Raw genomic sequence first — 15182 nt, 5'->3', positions numbered from 1 at the left:
AAGATCAGAAAGACCGTGAGGAAGGAGCCACTTTGGGTCCTAGCCTATATGAGGCTCAGTGAGGGTCCTGCCCTTGACCCAAAAAATCTGTTTTTCCTTTAGCTCATCAGACTTTCTTGACTGTCATTTACAACCAAATAAACCTTCTGTTAATTCACCATTTTATCACCTTGTTTACATAATTACATGCCAATCTGCCCTGTAAGGCTGTAACTCTCTATACAAAAACTCTTTTTCAGGGTCCTTTCTTGAAGGCTCTAGAGGAAGTACCAAAACACGCAAACCAATTATAAGTTATTAGAAGAACTTCATTAGATATAAAAATGACACTTTTTACAAAATGAAGTACTAGTTACAGTTGGACCATTACACCACAGGGGTGCCTGGGTGGCTGAGTCAGTTGAGTGTCCAACTTCAGCTCAGGTCATGATCTCCGGTTTCTGGGTTCGAGCCCCGCATCAGGCTCTGTGCTGATGGCTCAGAGCCTGGAGCCTGCTTCAGATTCTCTGTCTCCCTCTCTCTCTGTCTCTCTCCCACTCATTCTCATTCTCTCTCTCAAAAATAAATAAATATAAATTTCTTTTTTAAAAAAACCCACAACTCAGGATTCTGTTCAGGGTGGGGACATCAAATGCTGAGTTAGCCACCAAATGCCGGATTGATCTATAAACTGAAACATTTGTGGAAAGTTCAAAATTAGAAATATAATTGTTGGGGCACCTGGGTGGCTCAGTCGGTTAAGCATCTGACTTCGGCTCATGATCTCACGGTTCGTGGGTTCAAGCCCTGCGTCGGGCTCTGTGCTGACAGCTAGCTCAGAGCCTGGAGCCTGCTTCAGATTCTGTGTCTCCCTCTCTCTCTGACCCTCCCCTGCTCACACTGTCTCTCTCTCTCTCAGAAATAAATTAAAAAAAAAAAAGAAAGAAATATAATCGTGTCCACATATTAGTTACATAAGTACTGCTAATACAGAACCCTTGTTGGCTAATAGCCCAAAAGTTAACAGTAATGTAATAGAGTGAGAATGGTAAGAAAACTATTTAGGCAAGCCAGCCAGAAAGCCCAGAGTGGTCCCCCACTCCCTCCTCCCCAGTCCCCACTATTGCTGCCAAATCCAGTTGACATTACTTCCAAAATATCCCTCAGGCACACCCTTTGTCTTTAATTCGGGGACTGACAGGTCCAGCCCCAGGCCTGCCGGCATCTAAGAGTTAGATGTAAGAGGTCCACTTGGTCCCAGAAGCCACTGCGGCCCCCAGGGCTCTGACGGTCTCATGGTTTGAAATAAACAGAAGTCAGAACCTAGAGCCTATGGAGGGGCATCTAAACCCTTTCTTCATGAGGCTAAAATCCAAAAGGGCCGCTCCCTCAGAGTAAGTACAAATCAAAAACAAACCCATTCCACTCCCCCCAGGCGAGGGCAGCCCAAATTTATATCACGTGACACTCAAAAAATTCCACACAGTGAGTTAGTTCAAAATGGCCTTGACCTGTAGCATCCCTAGCCACCCCTCGGCCACATGGCAAAGACAAGCAGTCCTCTCTGAAGGGACACACTTTCACCCTGACAATCAGAGAATTCCCCCCAGGTAACTGTCCAAGGAAAATGAGCAGCTCATAGCCAAAAATAACCAAGTGACTATGGGCAGGAGGCACCAAGAATAAGAACCAGCAGAAATACAACACTGTGGAATAATACCCACAAAGATGCAGGATATTGGGATTAGCATTATTTTTACGTCAGTTAAAGAATCTTAAATTTGGGGCACCTGGGTGGCTCAGTCAGTTAGGCATCCAACTTTGGCTCAGGTCATGATCTGACGGTTCATGGGTTCGAGCCTCGCATCAGACTCCGTGCTGACAGCTAGCTTAGAGCCTGGAGCCTGCTTTGGATTCTTTGTCTCTCTCTCTCTCTCTCTGCCCCTCCCCTGCTCACGCTGCCCCTCTCTCTCTCTCAGAAATAAACAAAACATTAAAAAAAATTTTTTTAAGAATCTTAAATTTAATTAATGGCACGCTTCTGAATACTAGAATTCTTAGAGGGATACCTAAAGTCATTAAAAGACCCAAACTACAGGGAATGAATCAGAAATAACAGCACGGTGCATTCTTCTATACAATAAACGTCTCAGATTGTTCAGGAAGGCATTTATAGTCTTCACAGAATTCACTTGGTGGCCCTTCAACACTGTGACACTCTAAGAAAGAAGTGGTTACTCGCTGCACCTTCTCTGCTCCATGCTCAAGGCCAAGTTCTTGCATGCTGCTGTAGACCAAGCTTGTCCTCTGACACTGGCTCGCAGTCACCGCACACCTCTTATCCCCGACTTGCAGCAAGTTCCCCCGCTCTCACTGTCCAACCCGTTCAGCAAAATGCAGTAAATACCGTGCTCGATCACAGCAAAAATAAATTTTACATGTGGATGAAAATTTAATGTCGAAAGGCTCGCAGTACACCAGCTGAGCAATCCTGGACTATTGTTTACCGAATTGAGCTTCATCCAGACATTCAATAGTATTTACTGGGCACCTACTGCATACAGGCACTGTTCTAGGTGCTGGGATACAGCAGTAAGTTAGGCAGTCTCAGCCACCATGGAATTTAACACCTTAGTTGGGGGGAGAGAAGTATGTAAACAACTCAGTTTCCGGCTGGCGTGAGGTGTCTCAGAGAAAACAAGTGTAATATGAGTGGAGGACTACCGGAAGTTGGGGAAGCCATCCAAGAAGATAGCCCGTTAGCTGGGAGGCTAAAATGACAGCCATTCAAAGACTGGAAGGAAGGCCATTCCAAAGAGGAAAGTAAATGCAGAAGGTCTGTGGCTGCCCTGAGTTTGACTTCATTAAGGAACAGAAATTCAGGCCCAGTGTGGCTGGATCAAGCAAGTCATGGAGACAGCAGGAAGGGATGAGGGCAAAGAAAGAAGCAGGGGCCGGGCAGGGAAGTCCTTACAGGCCAGAGAAGAGTCTGGGGCTTCCTCCCGATGCAACACGAGACCCAGTGTTCTGGAGTAAGTGACTTTATAACCTGAGAAGAATCAAGGTTGGCGCCAAGGTTCTTGGCTCGAATGGCCGGGGAGATGGTGGTCCATTCATGGACTGGGCGGGGGGAGGACTGGCTTGGGGCATGGCAGCGCTGGGGGAGCAGGGGAGGAGGAGAAGAGCCCTGTGTGGGTCACATCGGAGATGCCCGCTTGGTATTCTGGTAAGAAACTGAATATGGAGCCCAGGGGACTCAGAGCTGAAGATGGAAATTTCTCAACCATCAGCATGAAATGCCATAAGACTAAATAAGATCATGTAGATAAACTGTGCCTAGCTATAGAAGACCCTGGAAAGAGCCCCAGGACATTCCAACGTTTAGAGATTGGATAAGGGAGGAGGAACCTGGGAAGGTACCCAAGGAGGGGTAGTGGGTGAGACAGAAGGAAAACAAGAAAAGACACAAGAAGGGAACCCTGGGATTTGAAACCATGATCATCGCTGGTGCCGGGTCCCTGCAGCTGGGATGACGAAAGCTAGGCGGCAGTAGGTTCGAGAGAGAAGGGTGGGGGAGGGAGGCAGCCGTGACAGATAACTGCGGGAGGCAGTGGCAGCAGACATGGCTTTGCAACTTCTCCTAGAAAAAGGAACAGAGAAACCGAGTGGACACTAACATGAGGATGTTACATCACAGGAGACTTTTGTCGTCCCCGGATATGGTTTTGTTTTCAGGGGGTGTGTCCCAGCACAGGGAGCGCTGTCCAGTACCGGGTGCTGCAGCGACAGCAACAGTCTCGTGCGCCCGGGCCCGCCCGGGAGCTACTACCCACGTGCGGCTGTGGGGTGCTTGACAGGAGAAACTGAACCTTCCAGATGTGATTTTAATTCAGTGCAATGTACTTAGTCATGTGTGACTCTCTCAGGGGGTCATCATTCTCTCGAGGATTCATCACACACAGTCAGGGGACAAATCCTGAATAGGTCTCCTTATTTTTAGCGCTATTCCTTCTGTGGATCTTGCTACCTCAGCACGTAGCCCAAGGACCTCATGACCTAAGAGCACGATAAATGCAGAGTCTCAGGACTGACTCCAGACCTGCTGAATTCAAATCTGCAGGTTTAAAGTGTTCCCAAGTGATTCACACACACATTAAATTTTGAGACGCACTCTCAGGTGCTTATGAATATGCCACCAGCCTGAGTGCATGTGAATTTGATCGTTTTTTTGGTATCAATTACTAAATCCCTATTATGAGTTAGTTGCAGTTCTAGAATTTAAATACATTATCTTACTTAACCCTCAGAATGGTCCTGTGAGAGAATCATCATCATCTGTATTTTAAGAATGAGTAAACTGAGGCTCAAGTGGATACACCGTCTGTTCAACGGGTCTGTAACTGAGGGAGGCAGGACATGAACCTAATCTATCCGACCACAAACCATTCTGCCAACTGCACCAATTCCCTTCAATCCCAAAATTCGTGTTTCAGAGGGTATGCTGGCTGAAGTTATTACTCTGACTGTATTTTCTCATCAACCTATGGCAGATTTGTTTATTACAATTCCTGCTGAAAATCTTTCAAAAGGCAGGGCAGGCGGGCCTGGCTTAGTAAGAGGAATCATTGTCTTGTGATGGGCATCATTGGAACCCTCCAATTCAAAAGAGGGTTATTTGGTAAATGGAGAAGGAAATGCACTCTCTTCCCAAATCCCAAATTGTAGGGGGCATAAAACCATTTCCCTAATAATAAAGGTTGTGTCTGCTTGGCATTCTTCTTTCCTCTAAAGGAAAGGAAAGATGGGGTGCCTGGGTGGCTCAGTGGGTGAAGTTCCTGACTCGGATCACGATCTCACGGTTGGTGAGATGGAGACCGGCAATGGGCAATGCACAGGCAGCGCAGAGCCTGCCTGGGATTCTCTCTCTCCCTCTCTCTCTGCCTCTCTCTGGCTCGTGTGCACTCGCTCTCTCAAAATAAATAAATAAATATTAAAAGTAAAAAATTTTAAAAATGTATTTATAAAGAGAAAAAATAAATGTGAGACTAGTTCTTAAATGGTTATGTTTTTCATTCAGTAAGTTTTTTTTTTATTTTTTGTTTTACATTTATTTATTTTTGAGAAACAGGGCAAAAGTAGGAAAGGAGCAGAGAGAGAAGGACCATAATCTGAAGCAGGCTCCAGGCTCTGAGCTGCCAGCGCAGAGCCCCACGTGGGGCTCGAACTGCAAACCGTGAGATCATGACCTGAGCCGAAGTCGGACGCTTAACCGACCGACCCACCCAGGTGCCCCCCATTCAGTAAGTTTCAGCTAACGTCTAGCTAGTTACTACTTTAATTTAACCGCCTCATTATATCCTATTCAGTCAATAGTTCACAGTCACTCATTTCATTTTCAAAACGTAGTCTCCTTCTTTCATTTTTTTCAATGCCCAAATATAAACCCACAAACCCCTAAGCCACCACTATTTCTCCAAAACAGCGTTTTACCTATTGCAAGTCCCAGGCCTTGCTGACAATGTAACAAAAGCTATGGTTGCTCAACCCAGAAAACTACGTATTGGCTCAAACAGGCAGCACATGGCACCCGGACACCAAGATAAACACCGGGCTCTCCAACCGGGACACATAACCGCCTGATACTGCCTGCTAGCCAGGCCCTCGCTATTCCTGGCTTTTTGGTTCGGTTTTTTTTTTTTTTTTTTTTTTTGAAAGAGAAAGAGACAGAGCATGAGCAGGGTAGGGGCAGACAGAGAGAATGAGAGACAGACAGACTGTGAAACAGGCTCCAGGCTCAGAGCTGTCAGCACAGAGCGCAACTCGGAACTCGAACTCAGGAACCTTGAGAACATGATCTGAGCCGGAAGTTGGATGCTTCACCGACTGAGCCACCCAGGTGCCCCAAGGCCCTCTCCATTATTCTGGTAACTGTTCCAACAGACAAGGGCTTCCATCTTTTCCTAACTGCTTAGCCCAGGGGTGGGGTGCGAGATGGGTCAGAACCCATCGGTGGGATTCTTCTAACTGAATCAGAAACATAAAGGCCCTTTTGGGGGGCAGGAATTACAAAATGCCAAATTCAGGAACCATCAGTTCCCTGTTGTGTGGAGGAAACCAGTCAGCTATGAGCAAGAATAAAGCCAAAGCGCACAGAAAAGTCCCAAGTGTACCCAAGCACCTGGTCCCAGTTACTGCTGCGCTCGCTCCTATTCCGTTCTCCTGGTTTGGCTGCTAATCCGTTCTTGCGCTGTGAAAAACCTCTAAAACCCGCCTAATATTTAAAGTTTCTGGCTACGCTCATTCACATTTCTGACTTTAGCATTAATACGGACTCCTTCTAAATACAGTATTTGTTTTAAACAAGTTCTATGTCTTTTAAGGCTTTTTTCTATACAAACGAATTCCTTTCAATATTTAATTAGGTTTTTAAATTCTCATTTCCAAAAGGCTCACACTGCACTCTACATAAAAATCTTTTAGAATATCTCACTTTAAAACAAGTCTTGGCTCATATCATTCTACATGTTCCACGCACTATTAAAATATAATTTTAAGAAGCTAACTGCCTGATCATTTTTAGTTTAATTCCAAATGTAACAAGACAAAATTGCCTTCTGGAGTCGTCTTTTCCTTTATGTATTCAATTATATTCCCTGCTTAAAATACTTAAAATAAAAATTGGCAGTGATCCATTCACTGATGGGTATTTTAAGTTAGAAAGCACTAACATACCGAATTCACCACACAAAGTCAGGCTTATTCTTGTCATTGAGAATTACCACCACAATTGACTTGGAAATTTCCACCTTCATTGCAAGTTTTTACATTTCAATCAAATAGACTTGGACTTCATAGACCGCAATGCAGTCCAACTCCAATCAATCCAACAAACTCTCAGTTCACACCTGTCTTACAATCACCACAGATACCTTCCCTCTGGTGATGGCCTTGAAAATTCCCTGAATGCTGCTGCATTTTCAAGGTTACATCAGTACGGCAACTTTAGTTCTACACTATTAACTATTGCTAGTCACTGGATCCTAATATAATGCTCCGAATCAAGGAGGATGTAAAAACACTTGAATCTTGAAGTTAGAAAGATACTTGGAAATCGTCCAGTCCAATCACCTTACTTCATAGATGCAAACATCGATGCAAAGACTAGTTAGTTATCATGCCCAAGGTCAGGAGAATTAGAACACATGTACAATGAACATTTTACCGTAGTCTGTAGAAGGTTCCCAATCCCCTTATAAGATGTCTACGTGATAAAAATAAGTATGAATTTTCTTTATAGTACTCCAAATGTTAGTTATTTCTAAATATCCTTAAAATAAATTCCAGTGAATTATAAAAGCATGAAACTGCTAGATGCATGACAAATCCTTTCCCACTAATTCTGGCCACATTATAAATGTAGAACAGTGTTAGAGGTGGCTGGCTGATAGAGTACATGACTCTTGATCTCAGGGATTGGGAGTTCAAGTTCCATGTTGGGTGTAGAGATTACGTAAAAATAAAATCTTCAAAAAATAAATTTAAAAAGAAACGTAGGAGACTCTAATTTCAATTACCTGCTCCTTCTCTGTTCCGCTATCTCAAATGTCCCTATTCATATACAACACTATGTTTGCTCCTTCTTAATAATGCTGATGTAGTTTATTCTCACTTTATACTGTAGACTTGGGTCATATTTGGTCAAGTTCATATAAAAACATTGATCTAGTATTAGATTTTGTCACCTAAAGTGAAATCAACCAGAAATACATGGCATCTTGGTACTTAGATTTCACAGCTGTGTATGTATGTGTATATATACATATATATACACACACTTTTTTTTCAGAAATAATAAAGAAAATAGACATTTTGAGGGGCTCCTGGGTGGCTCAGTCGGTTAAGGGTCCGACTTTGGCTCACATCATGATCTTACTTTTCGTGGGTTTGAGCCCCTTGTCGGGCTCTGTGCTGACCCCTAGCTCAGAGTCTGGAGCCTGTTTCGGATTCTGTGTCTCCCTCTCTCTCTGCCCCTCCCCTGCTCACGTGGCCTGTCTCTCTCAGAAATAAATAAAAAAACATTTAAAAAAAAGAAAATAGACATTTTGAAAAAGAAGGCCACGAAACAGACCATTTTTATGTCAACTAAGCCCTCAAAATAAAGATATTTGGACAAAAAAACTGAGTGGCACTTTTAGCCATCTTTTGCAGTGTCTGGTACTGTCTATGTGGCCAATACAAAGTTACTGAATGAATAACATGGTTACACTACATACTATAAAACAACTCCTCCGGACGACTAACAGTTGCTACCTTTACTTGAGAGCAAAAGAAAGTAACAGGAAGTGTACCATCGACAACAATGTATCATTTTTATAAGCCTTGGATACCTTAGGAATTTCCACTTAGCAAGAAACTCTAAACCAGATGTAGCAATTCATAAATATAAGGTAGCAACATAAGTGGTTACAATAAAACATGCACAACTAGGAGATTTTGTGAAGCAAAATGGAATTCGGACTAAATCCCGGAAAGCACACTCTTTGAGCAGCAAGTGCTGGAAGCCCTTTACTACGTTTAAACCCTCAGACACAAACACTCTCTGACCCAAACACCAGAACTCCGACGGACATACAAGCACCAATAAATACAGAACTAACAATAGTCACTTTAAAAAAAAAAAAAAAGCAACAAAAATTAATAAAAAAGCTTAACAGATTAGACATAACTCTATATTGCAGACTTACCGTACAGGAAAAATTCCATTTTATTTACTACAATAAAACTTAGAGGAGAGTTTTGGTGCATTAACATATGCTGTCGGAAAAGCTCGAATTCCTAATAATAGCTAAAGAACTTATCAGGAAGTGAAAATGAACTGCAATGGATCAGGTACTCAATTCTCAACTTTCTTAGACACAATCACTTCATGCAAACACAATATATCCCGCCACCGTTTCACGTTTTCCCCAGCTCACCCTGGGCAAGAAAAATACAAACGGCTTCTAAGCTGTTGTAAACAACTTCATTACACTGTGAGTGTTCTTTAAAAAAAAAAAAAAAAAGTACGGTTTTCTGCCGTTTCTATTATGCTGAAAAGGGCACACAGACATCCACAGAAATCAAAAGTCCGGAGAGCAAGCTTACACTGCTCCTCACATGCTAACTGACTGCAGTGGGTAAGGTCACGGTCAGAATTCACAAGCTCATTTAAACTTTCATGGCTCCGCCGACAGCTCCTATCAGGTTTCCAGATCCTAAGGAGATTAAAACTGCCGGAGTTTCTCGCAGTAACATCAGCAGGAGGCTATTTCAGACCCTCAAACCGCAGTCCGCATAGCCCGCAGCGGCGCGCTTCCACCACCTCGGGCTGTGTGTTAAGCTAACCCTTCGGAGCGTTCTCCTTGGTGCCTTGTAAGCAAACCCCCAACACCGGTGCGGCCAACTCCAGACGGCTTTCCCTCCGCGCCAGCCGCGACCCCCCCCCCCCAGCTGTCATCCCCAGGCCGCCCTTCCGCAGTCGGCGACTTCGGCCTGGCTCCCCAAGGTGGGGGAGGAGGTGCGGAGGGGAAGACTCCCTGCCAAGCAGCTCTTCTGCCCGCACAGCGGCAGGGCGACGCGGGAGAGGAGCAGAGGAAGATGCTCAACGCCAGTGCCATATTTACACGAGCTGCTTCTTCGCCAAAAAAGATTCCGTGCGTCGAATAATATCGCCTTTAAAGGAAAAGGGACCTAAGCGCTAACGCCGCTGCGCACATCTCCCGACCTCCGGTGTTCCCACCCCCGCGTCCCCCGCGGGGAGGCTCCCGACGCTCCCAGCCTCGCACAGGTACACCTGCAGCCGGCGGAAGACGCGACCGCCCCCTGCGCACGCCCCCCCGCCCCCCCGCCACAAAGGAGCGATCACCCAGACTCAGACCCCCCCGCCCCCCGCCCCGGGCTGACAGCCCAGGAGGAGCCGTGCCCTGCACAAACTTCCCAATTGCCCGGCTGCGGGGACCCGCCGGCCGACGCACGAAGGGGCGGCCGGGGGACGACGCGGGGAACCCGCCGCGGGGCTCGACCGCAGACGGGACGCCCTGGTCCTGCAACCGGCTCCAGGTCCGAACGGGGTCCAAGTGGCGCCCGGGGAACCCGGAGGGGCGGGCGCGCGCCGCGGGGACGGGGGCACCGAGGCGCCGCGGCGGGCGGACCGGCCCGGGGAGCGAGCAGCCGGAGGGCCGGGTCCCCGCTCGGGCTCCCCGCCCCGCAGCAGCTGCAGCAGAAGGAGGAGGGGAGCGAGGAGGAAGAGGAGGAGGAAAGGGACTGCGCGCCGCAGCCCGAGCCCTTACCGAGTGGTTTACCCCCCACATCAGGACGCTGAGCAGCGGGTCGCTGGCCCGAAAGAGCTTCACTTTCTGCGCTACGAAGTGCTTCTTCTTGGTCTTGGTCTTGCTCGCCAAGACGGAGGACCCCAGGTTGCCGGGGGTCGCCATGGCCGCCGCCTCTGTCCCCCTCCACCGCCGCGCTCCCGAGGCCGGGGACCCGCCCTCTCTACACGCCGGCCGCGGGAGGCAGCCGCATCCCCCCGGCGCGCCGTGCCCGCTCCGCCCGCTCCGCGCGCTCGGCCCGGCAGAGCAGGGAGGCTGCGCCCGGCTCGCGCCCCGGCCCGGATCCCGCGCCCGCCGCGGCTCCGCGCTCAGCCCGCGGCTGGACCAGGCGCGCCGCGAGCGGCTTCCGCGTTGGGCGTCGGCGTCATGACGCAGGGCGGGCGGGGCGCGGTGGCGGCGCCGCCGGGCGGGGCGCGGCCGCGGGACCGTTAAGCTCCGGCGCGGCGCTCGGGCTCGGGCTCGGGCTCCGCGGTGGCCCCGACGGCCCGCGGGGTGCGGGCGGACTCGCGCCGGGCGCCCCCGAGCCGCCGAGGGGCCTGCGCGGTGGGCGGGCGGCGTGAGGAATCGCGCAGGGCAACCCCTCCTGCTCCCCGGGGAGAAAGGTGGGGGGCAGGACGGGGGGGGGGGCATCGGAGGAGAGGAGCCCCGGAGGCTCCGGGAACCGCCACGCAGCGGTCCCAGGACTCGGGAGAGCCGGCGGGAGCTGAAATGCTGCGTGGAGACCGGGGCGTCCCCAGCACCCAGGAAGGGACCTGGGTACCTCGGGGGCCGCCTCCCAGCGCGGCACTGGGGTTATTAACCCTCCGGCCTTTCGCACCCTGGTCTTGAGATTTCCTCCGCTCTCTGGGTCATGCAGAAGGGAGACCCCCGCCTACCCCCCCCCCCGGCTGTCTTTCCTACCACCACTAACCGCCTCCACCAGGCAGGACCCTGGATTCCTTATCCACAGCACTTGGTTTCGCCTGGAGAATCGTGCCCCCGACTGCACCTTCTACTTCAGATGTTCCGCGACGTTCCTTACATGTCTTCCTTTTATCCCCTGCACTCACCTTCCACGGAGATCTGTTCGTTGTCTTCGTCCACGGACACCTTAATGCGGGGCGTGACTGACCCCCCCCCCCCCCCCCCCCGTACCTTCCGCTGGAATCCCCCTCTTCTGCGTGCTTGCCCGACTCAGCCCACTGGGCAAGCCCGGTATCTAGTGTCGCTGTTAACTCCACGCCACAGCGAATACCCACCGTGTGCTCGGTGGTCTGCCGGGCTCCGTCCAGGAGACAAACGATGGTACACCCTTCGGGAGCTGGAGTCTCGTGAGGGTGGGGAGTGACAGACCTTGTGGGTCAGCCGTTCATGTGCTCCTCTTTTTTCCCTTTGCCCTCTAAATAAGAAGTTGCCCCCAAGTCTTCTTGTTCTTTTCCTCTTGGGTCATAGTCTTGTCCAATACGGTGTCTGCTCTCCCAGCATCAACTGTCATCACTCTTAGTGATTAAAAGAAACAACCTAAACTTGCAGTGAGAACACATGGAGTTGCACATTTCCTCCACTTAATTGGAGCACATTTGTTAGCCTCTCTGAGCCTCAGGTTGCGTTAGCAGAAGGGACGATCAGACACGAATGTCGCTTTAGGGACTACCCTGGGCCCGGTATTTATGGTTCTGCCCTACCTACTTTAAAGGATGTTTATCAGAATCGAACTTTAGCAGTAGCCAAGGGCTATAAAAAGCCCTTTGCAAACTAGTCAGCGTTATATACATACTAGAGAAAATGTAGAGTACTTGCAGATAATCCATATATTCTCCACTGACCTCAAAAAAGTAAATGTCCAGGTGAATATATCAGTTATCCACAAGCACCTTTAAAAAGTGAGAGTATGGGCGCCTGGGTGGCTCAGTCCTTAAGCGTCCAACTTCAGCTCAGGTCGTGATCTTGCAGTTCGTGGGTTCGGGCCCTGCGACAGGCTCCGTCCTGACTGCCAGCTCAGAGCCTGGAGCCTGCTTCAGAGTCTGTGTCTCCCTCTCTCTCTGACCCTCCCCTGCTCACGCTCTCTCTCTCTCTCTCTCTCAGAAATAAAACATTTTTTTTAAAAAGTGAGAGTAGGTGGCTCAGTTGGTTAAGCATGTGATTCTTGACTTCCACTCAGGTCATGATCTCTCAGTGAGTGAGTTCAAGCCCTTCATTGGGCTCTGCACTGACAGTGTGGAACCTGCTTGGGATCCTCTCTCTCTGCCCTTCCCCCATGTGTGCTCACTCTCTCTCTCTCTCTCAAAATATAGGAAATAAACTTTAAAAAATAAATTTAAAGTAAATAAATGTCTACAACTGAAATGCAGTTTTAAGAAAAAAGCACCTAAAACCAAGTTCAACATCTTCCCGCGACCCACATGTTGTTTCATTTTTCTATTACATTGGAAATGGCGTGCATATCACTGTTACTCCAGCTAGAAGTTCATTTGTTTAACAACTGTTCATTAACCCAGGCTGGAAAGCTTAGAATCATCTTTGATCACTGCCTCTCATCATTAGTCCACATAAACCCCTTGACCAGGTCCTGGCCTTAAAAACAGTTGTGCTCTAATATTATCTCCTCTCTGGTGCTTTCGTGGTCCTCCTCGTTAGAATCAATCTGTTCACCTTAGCGCTTCCCTAACAGTTTGTTTGTTCCTTAGCAATTTCATCATACTTAATTATATACTACTAATGCAAAACAAATGAGTTTACTGTGTATGCTAAAAAACCGACTTTAGTGATGACAAAGTTTTTTTTTTTTTAATTTATTTCTAGGAGAGAGAGAGAGAGAGCATGAGCAGGGAAGGGTCAGAGAGAGAGGGAGTCACAGATTGAAACAGGCTCCAGGCTCTGAGCTGGCAGTCAGCACAGAGCCCGACACGGGACTCAAACCCACGAACTGCAAGATCATGACCCAAGCGAAAGTCAGACGCTTAACCGACTAAGCCACCCAGGCGCCCCTGTTTTTTGTTTTGTTTTGTTTTGTTTTGTTTTGTTTTGTTGATGACAAAGTTTTGAATGGATCCACAGGAAGGTGAGACAGGGCCTCACCTGTGGGCACTGTCAGAAGATGTTTCATGTAAGAGGGCAGCAATCTATGGATGTGTGTGCAAGGTGTCATCCCTGTTTAGGGGCATAGGCATGGAGAGGAAAAGCCATGTATTTTTAGATAGTAATGGGGAGAGTTGTATCCCTTAAAAGAATTTTTTTCCAACCTTATTAAGTTATAATTGACACAAAAATATTCCATTGCATAAGTTTAAGGAGTACAACCTGATGATTTGATATGTATTTATGGTGACATGATTACTACAGTAAGGTCAGTTAACATCTCCATCACACACAATTGCTGTATGTGTGTAATCATGTGTGTGATGAGAACATTTCAGATCTACCCTCTTAGTAACTTTCAAATCTATGATACAGTGTTGTTAAGGGATAAAATTTTGCATGATTTAAGTTGCTTCGAAGGGCATTTCGTATAATGCCATTCGTGACTAGATCATTAAATGAGTTTGCCAATGACCTTTTGCATTAACTTTGTATCCTGCAGGGGATGTGTGTGATGTGGGAATTCTGGGGTCACAGAAATGACTACAGAAAATACCCAATCCAGTTCTCAAATGATATACGGCAGTCAACTGAGAGCTAGATTTAGGAGATTTCCTGATTTGTTGGCAAACCATTAACAGTCTTGAAAGTAAGATCCATGTGGTGCTCATTATGTTATTATTTTTTGTAATGTTTTATTTATTTCTGAGAGAGAGAGAGAGAGAGAGGCAGTGTGAGCAGGGGAGGATCAGAGAGAGGGAGACACAAAATCCAAAGCAGGCTCCAGGCTCTGAGCTAGCTGTCAGCACAGAGCCCGATGCGAGGCTCGAACCCACAAACCGTGAGATCATGACCTGAGCTGAAGTCAGATGCTCAACCGACTGAGCCACCCAGATGTCCCTCATACTGTTATTGTTGAACCTACCATACTCCCTTTCCAGTAACACCTACAGCAAAGTTTTGGTGAATAAATGAAAAGTAAATTTTTGTCTCTCACAACAAAGTTACACGTGAAGATTCCACACCCAGGAAATGTTTGTGCCGGCTTCCTTTAGAACACTTTATTGGGATATTAGGTTAGGTTAGGCGTAATATTTAAAATCAAGCATTAGCTACTATATGGATTTAGCAACTTAGCAATTGGATCGCTATTTTCCTTGAGGTTTGTGCGATAATGAAACAACGCATATGACTTTGGTTCAGCACCTAATTCAGGCAGCTTATGTCTGTTCAGGCAGAGTCGAAGCACCCAAACCACCAGCATTTAACAATGGTCTTGACCAGAGCCATAGGTAAAGAAAGTAGAACAAGGAAGTTCAATCTCAGGATGCATGTGGTTATGTTGGTCAAGGGGGGGGTGGTGGCCCCCATTTGTTTGCCTTTGGCCTCTTGGGCTGCTCATCCAGATGCCAAGGCCATCACAGCTGCAAGAAATGCTCCAGCAGCCAAATTCATTACGAAGAAGGAAGGAAATATAGGGAAGACTGAAAGGCAGATACTTGTTTCTGCTTGCTGTTACTGCGGCACTTGCGTCACTTTCTTTTACTGTAACCAATTCTACTTACTATCTAGCAAAGTATGGCCAAAGGGTTATGTTGATGAAGGTATACAACACCAAAAATGAAGGTGGAAATAAATGGGTGCTGTGTTTTTATATTTTATTGCCCTTTTTCATAAAAAAAAAAAAAAAAGACTTCCTCAGTTGAATAATTCCAATTAGAATTTTTCATGGAGAAGAGAAATTCAGTGATGCTGTCTGGAAGCTTTTGTGCCTTGAGA

General features: G+C 47.4%; 1 protein-coding gene across 2 annotated transcripts in view; it reads right to left on the bottom strand.

Moving 5' to 3' along the window:
* Positions 1–10641, bottom strand: part of PIP4K2A (phosphatidylinositol-5-phosphate 4-kinase type 2 alpha) — a 184211-nt gene extending 173570 nt beyond the window's left edge. Inside the window, exon 1 of one of the 2 annotated variants that reach the window (XM_039233048.1) lies at positions 10308–10641. In XM_039233048.1, coding sequence (XP_039088979.1) covers positions 10308–10451 — 144 coding nt within the window. In that variant the 5' untranslated portion in view covers positions 10452–10641. The remainder of the gene's footprint in view (positions 1–10307) is intronic. The other variant, XM_039233047.1, reaches the window with a different exon arrangement.
* Positions 10642–15182: the final 4541 nt, after the last annotated feature.

The sequence above is a fragment of the Hyaena hyaena genome, unplaced genomic scaffold (assembly GCF_003009895.1).
Source record: "Hyaena hyaena isolate Hyena2069 unplaced genomic scaffold, ASM300989v1 scaffold_72, whole genome shotgun sequence".
NCBI classification, from domain to species: domain Eukaryota; kingdom Metazoa; phylum Chordata; class Mammalia; order Carnivora; family Hyaenidae; genus Hyaena; species Hyaena hyaena.
Note: the sequence above shows the minus strand (reverse complement) of the source record. Positions and strands in the feature narration are given on the sequence as shown.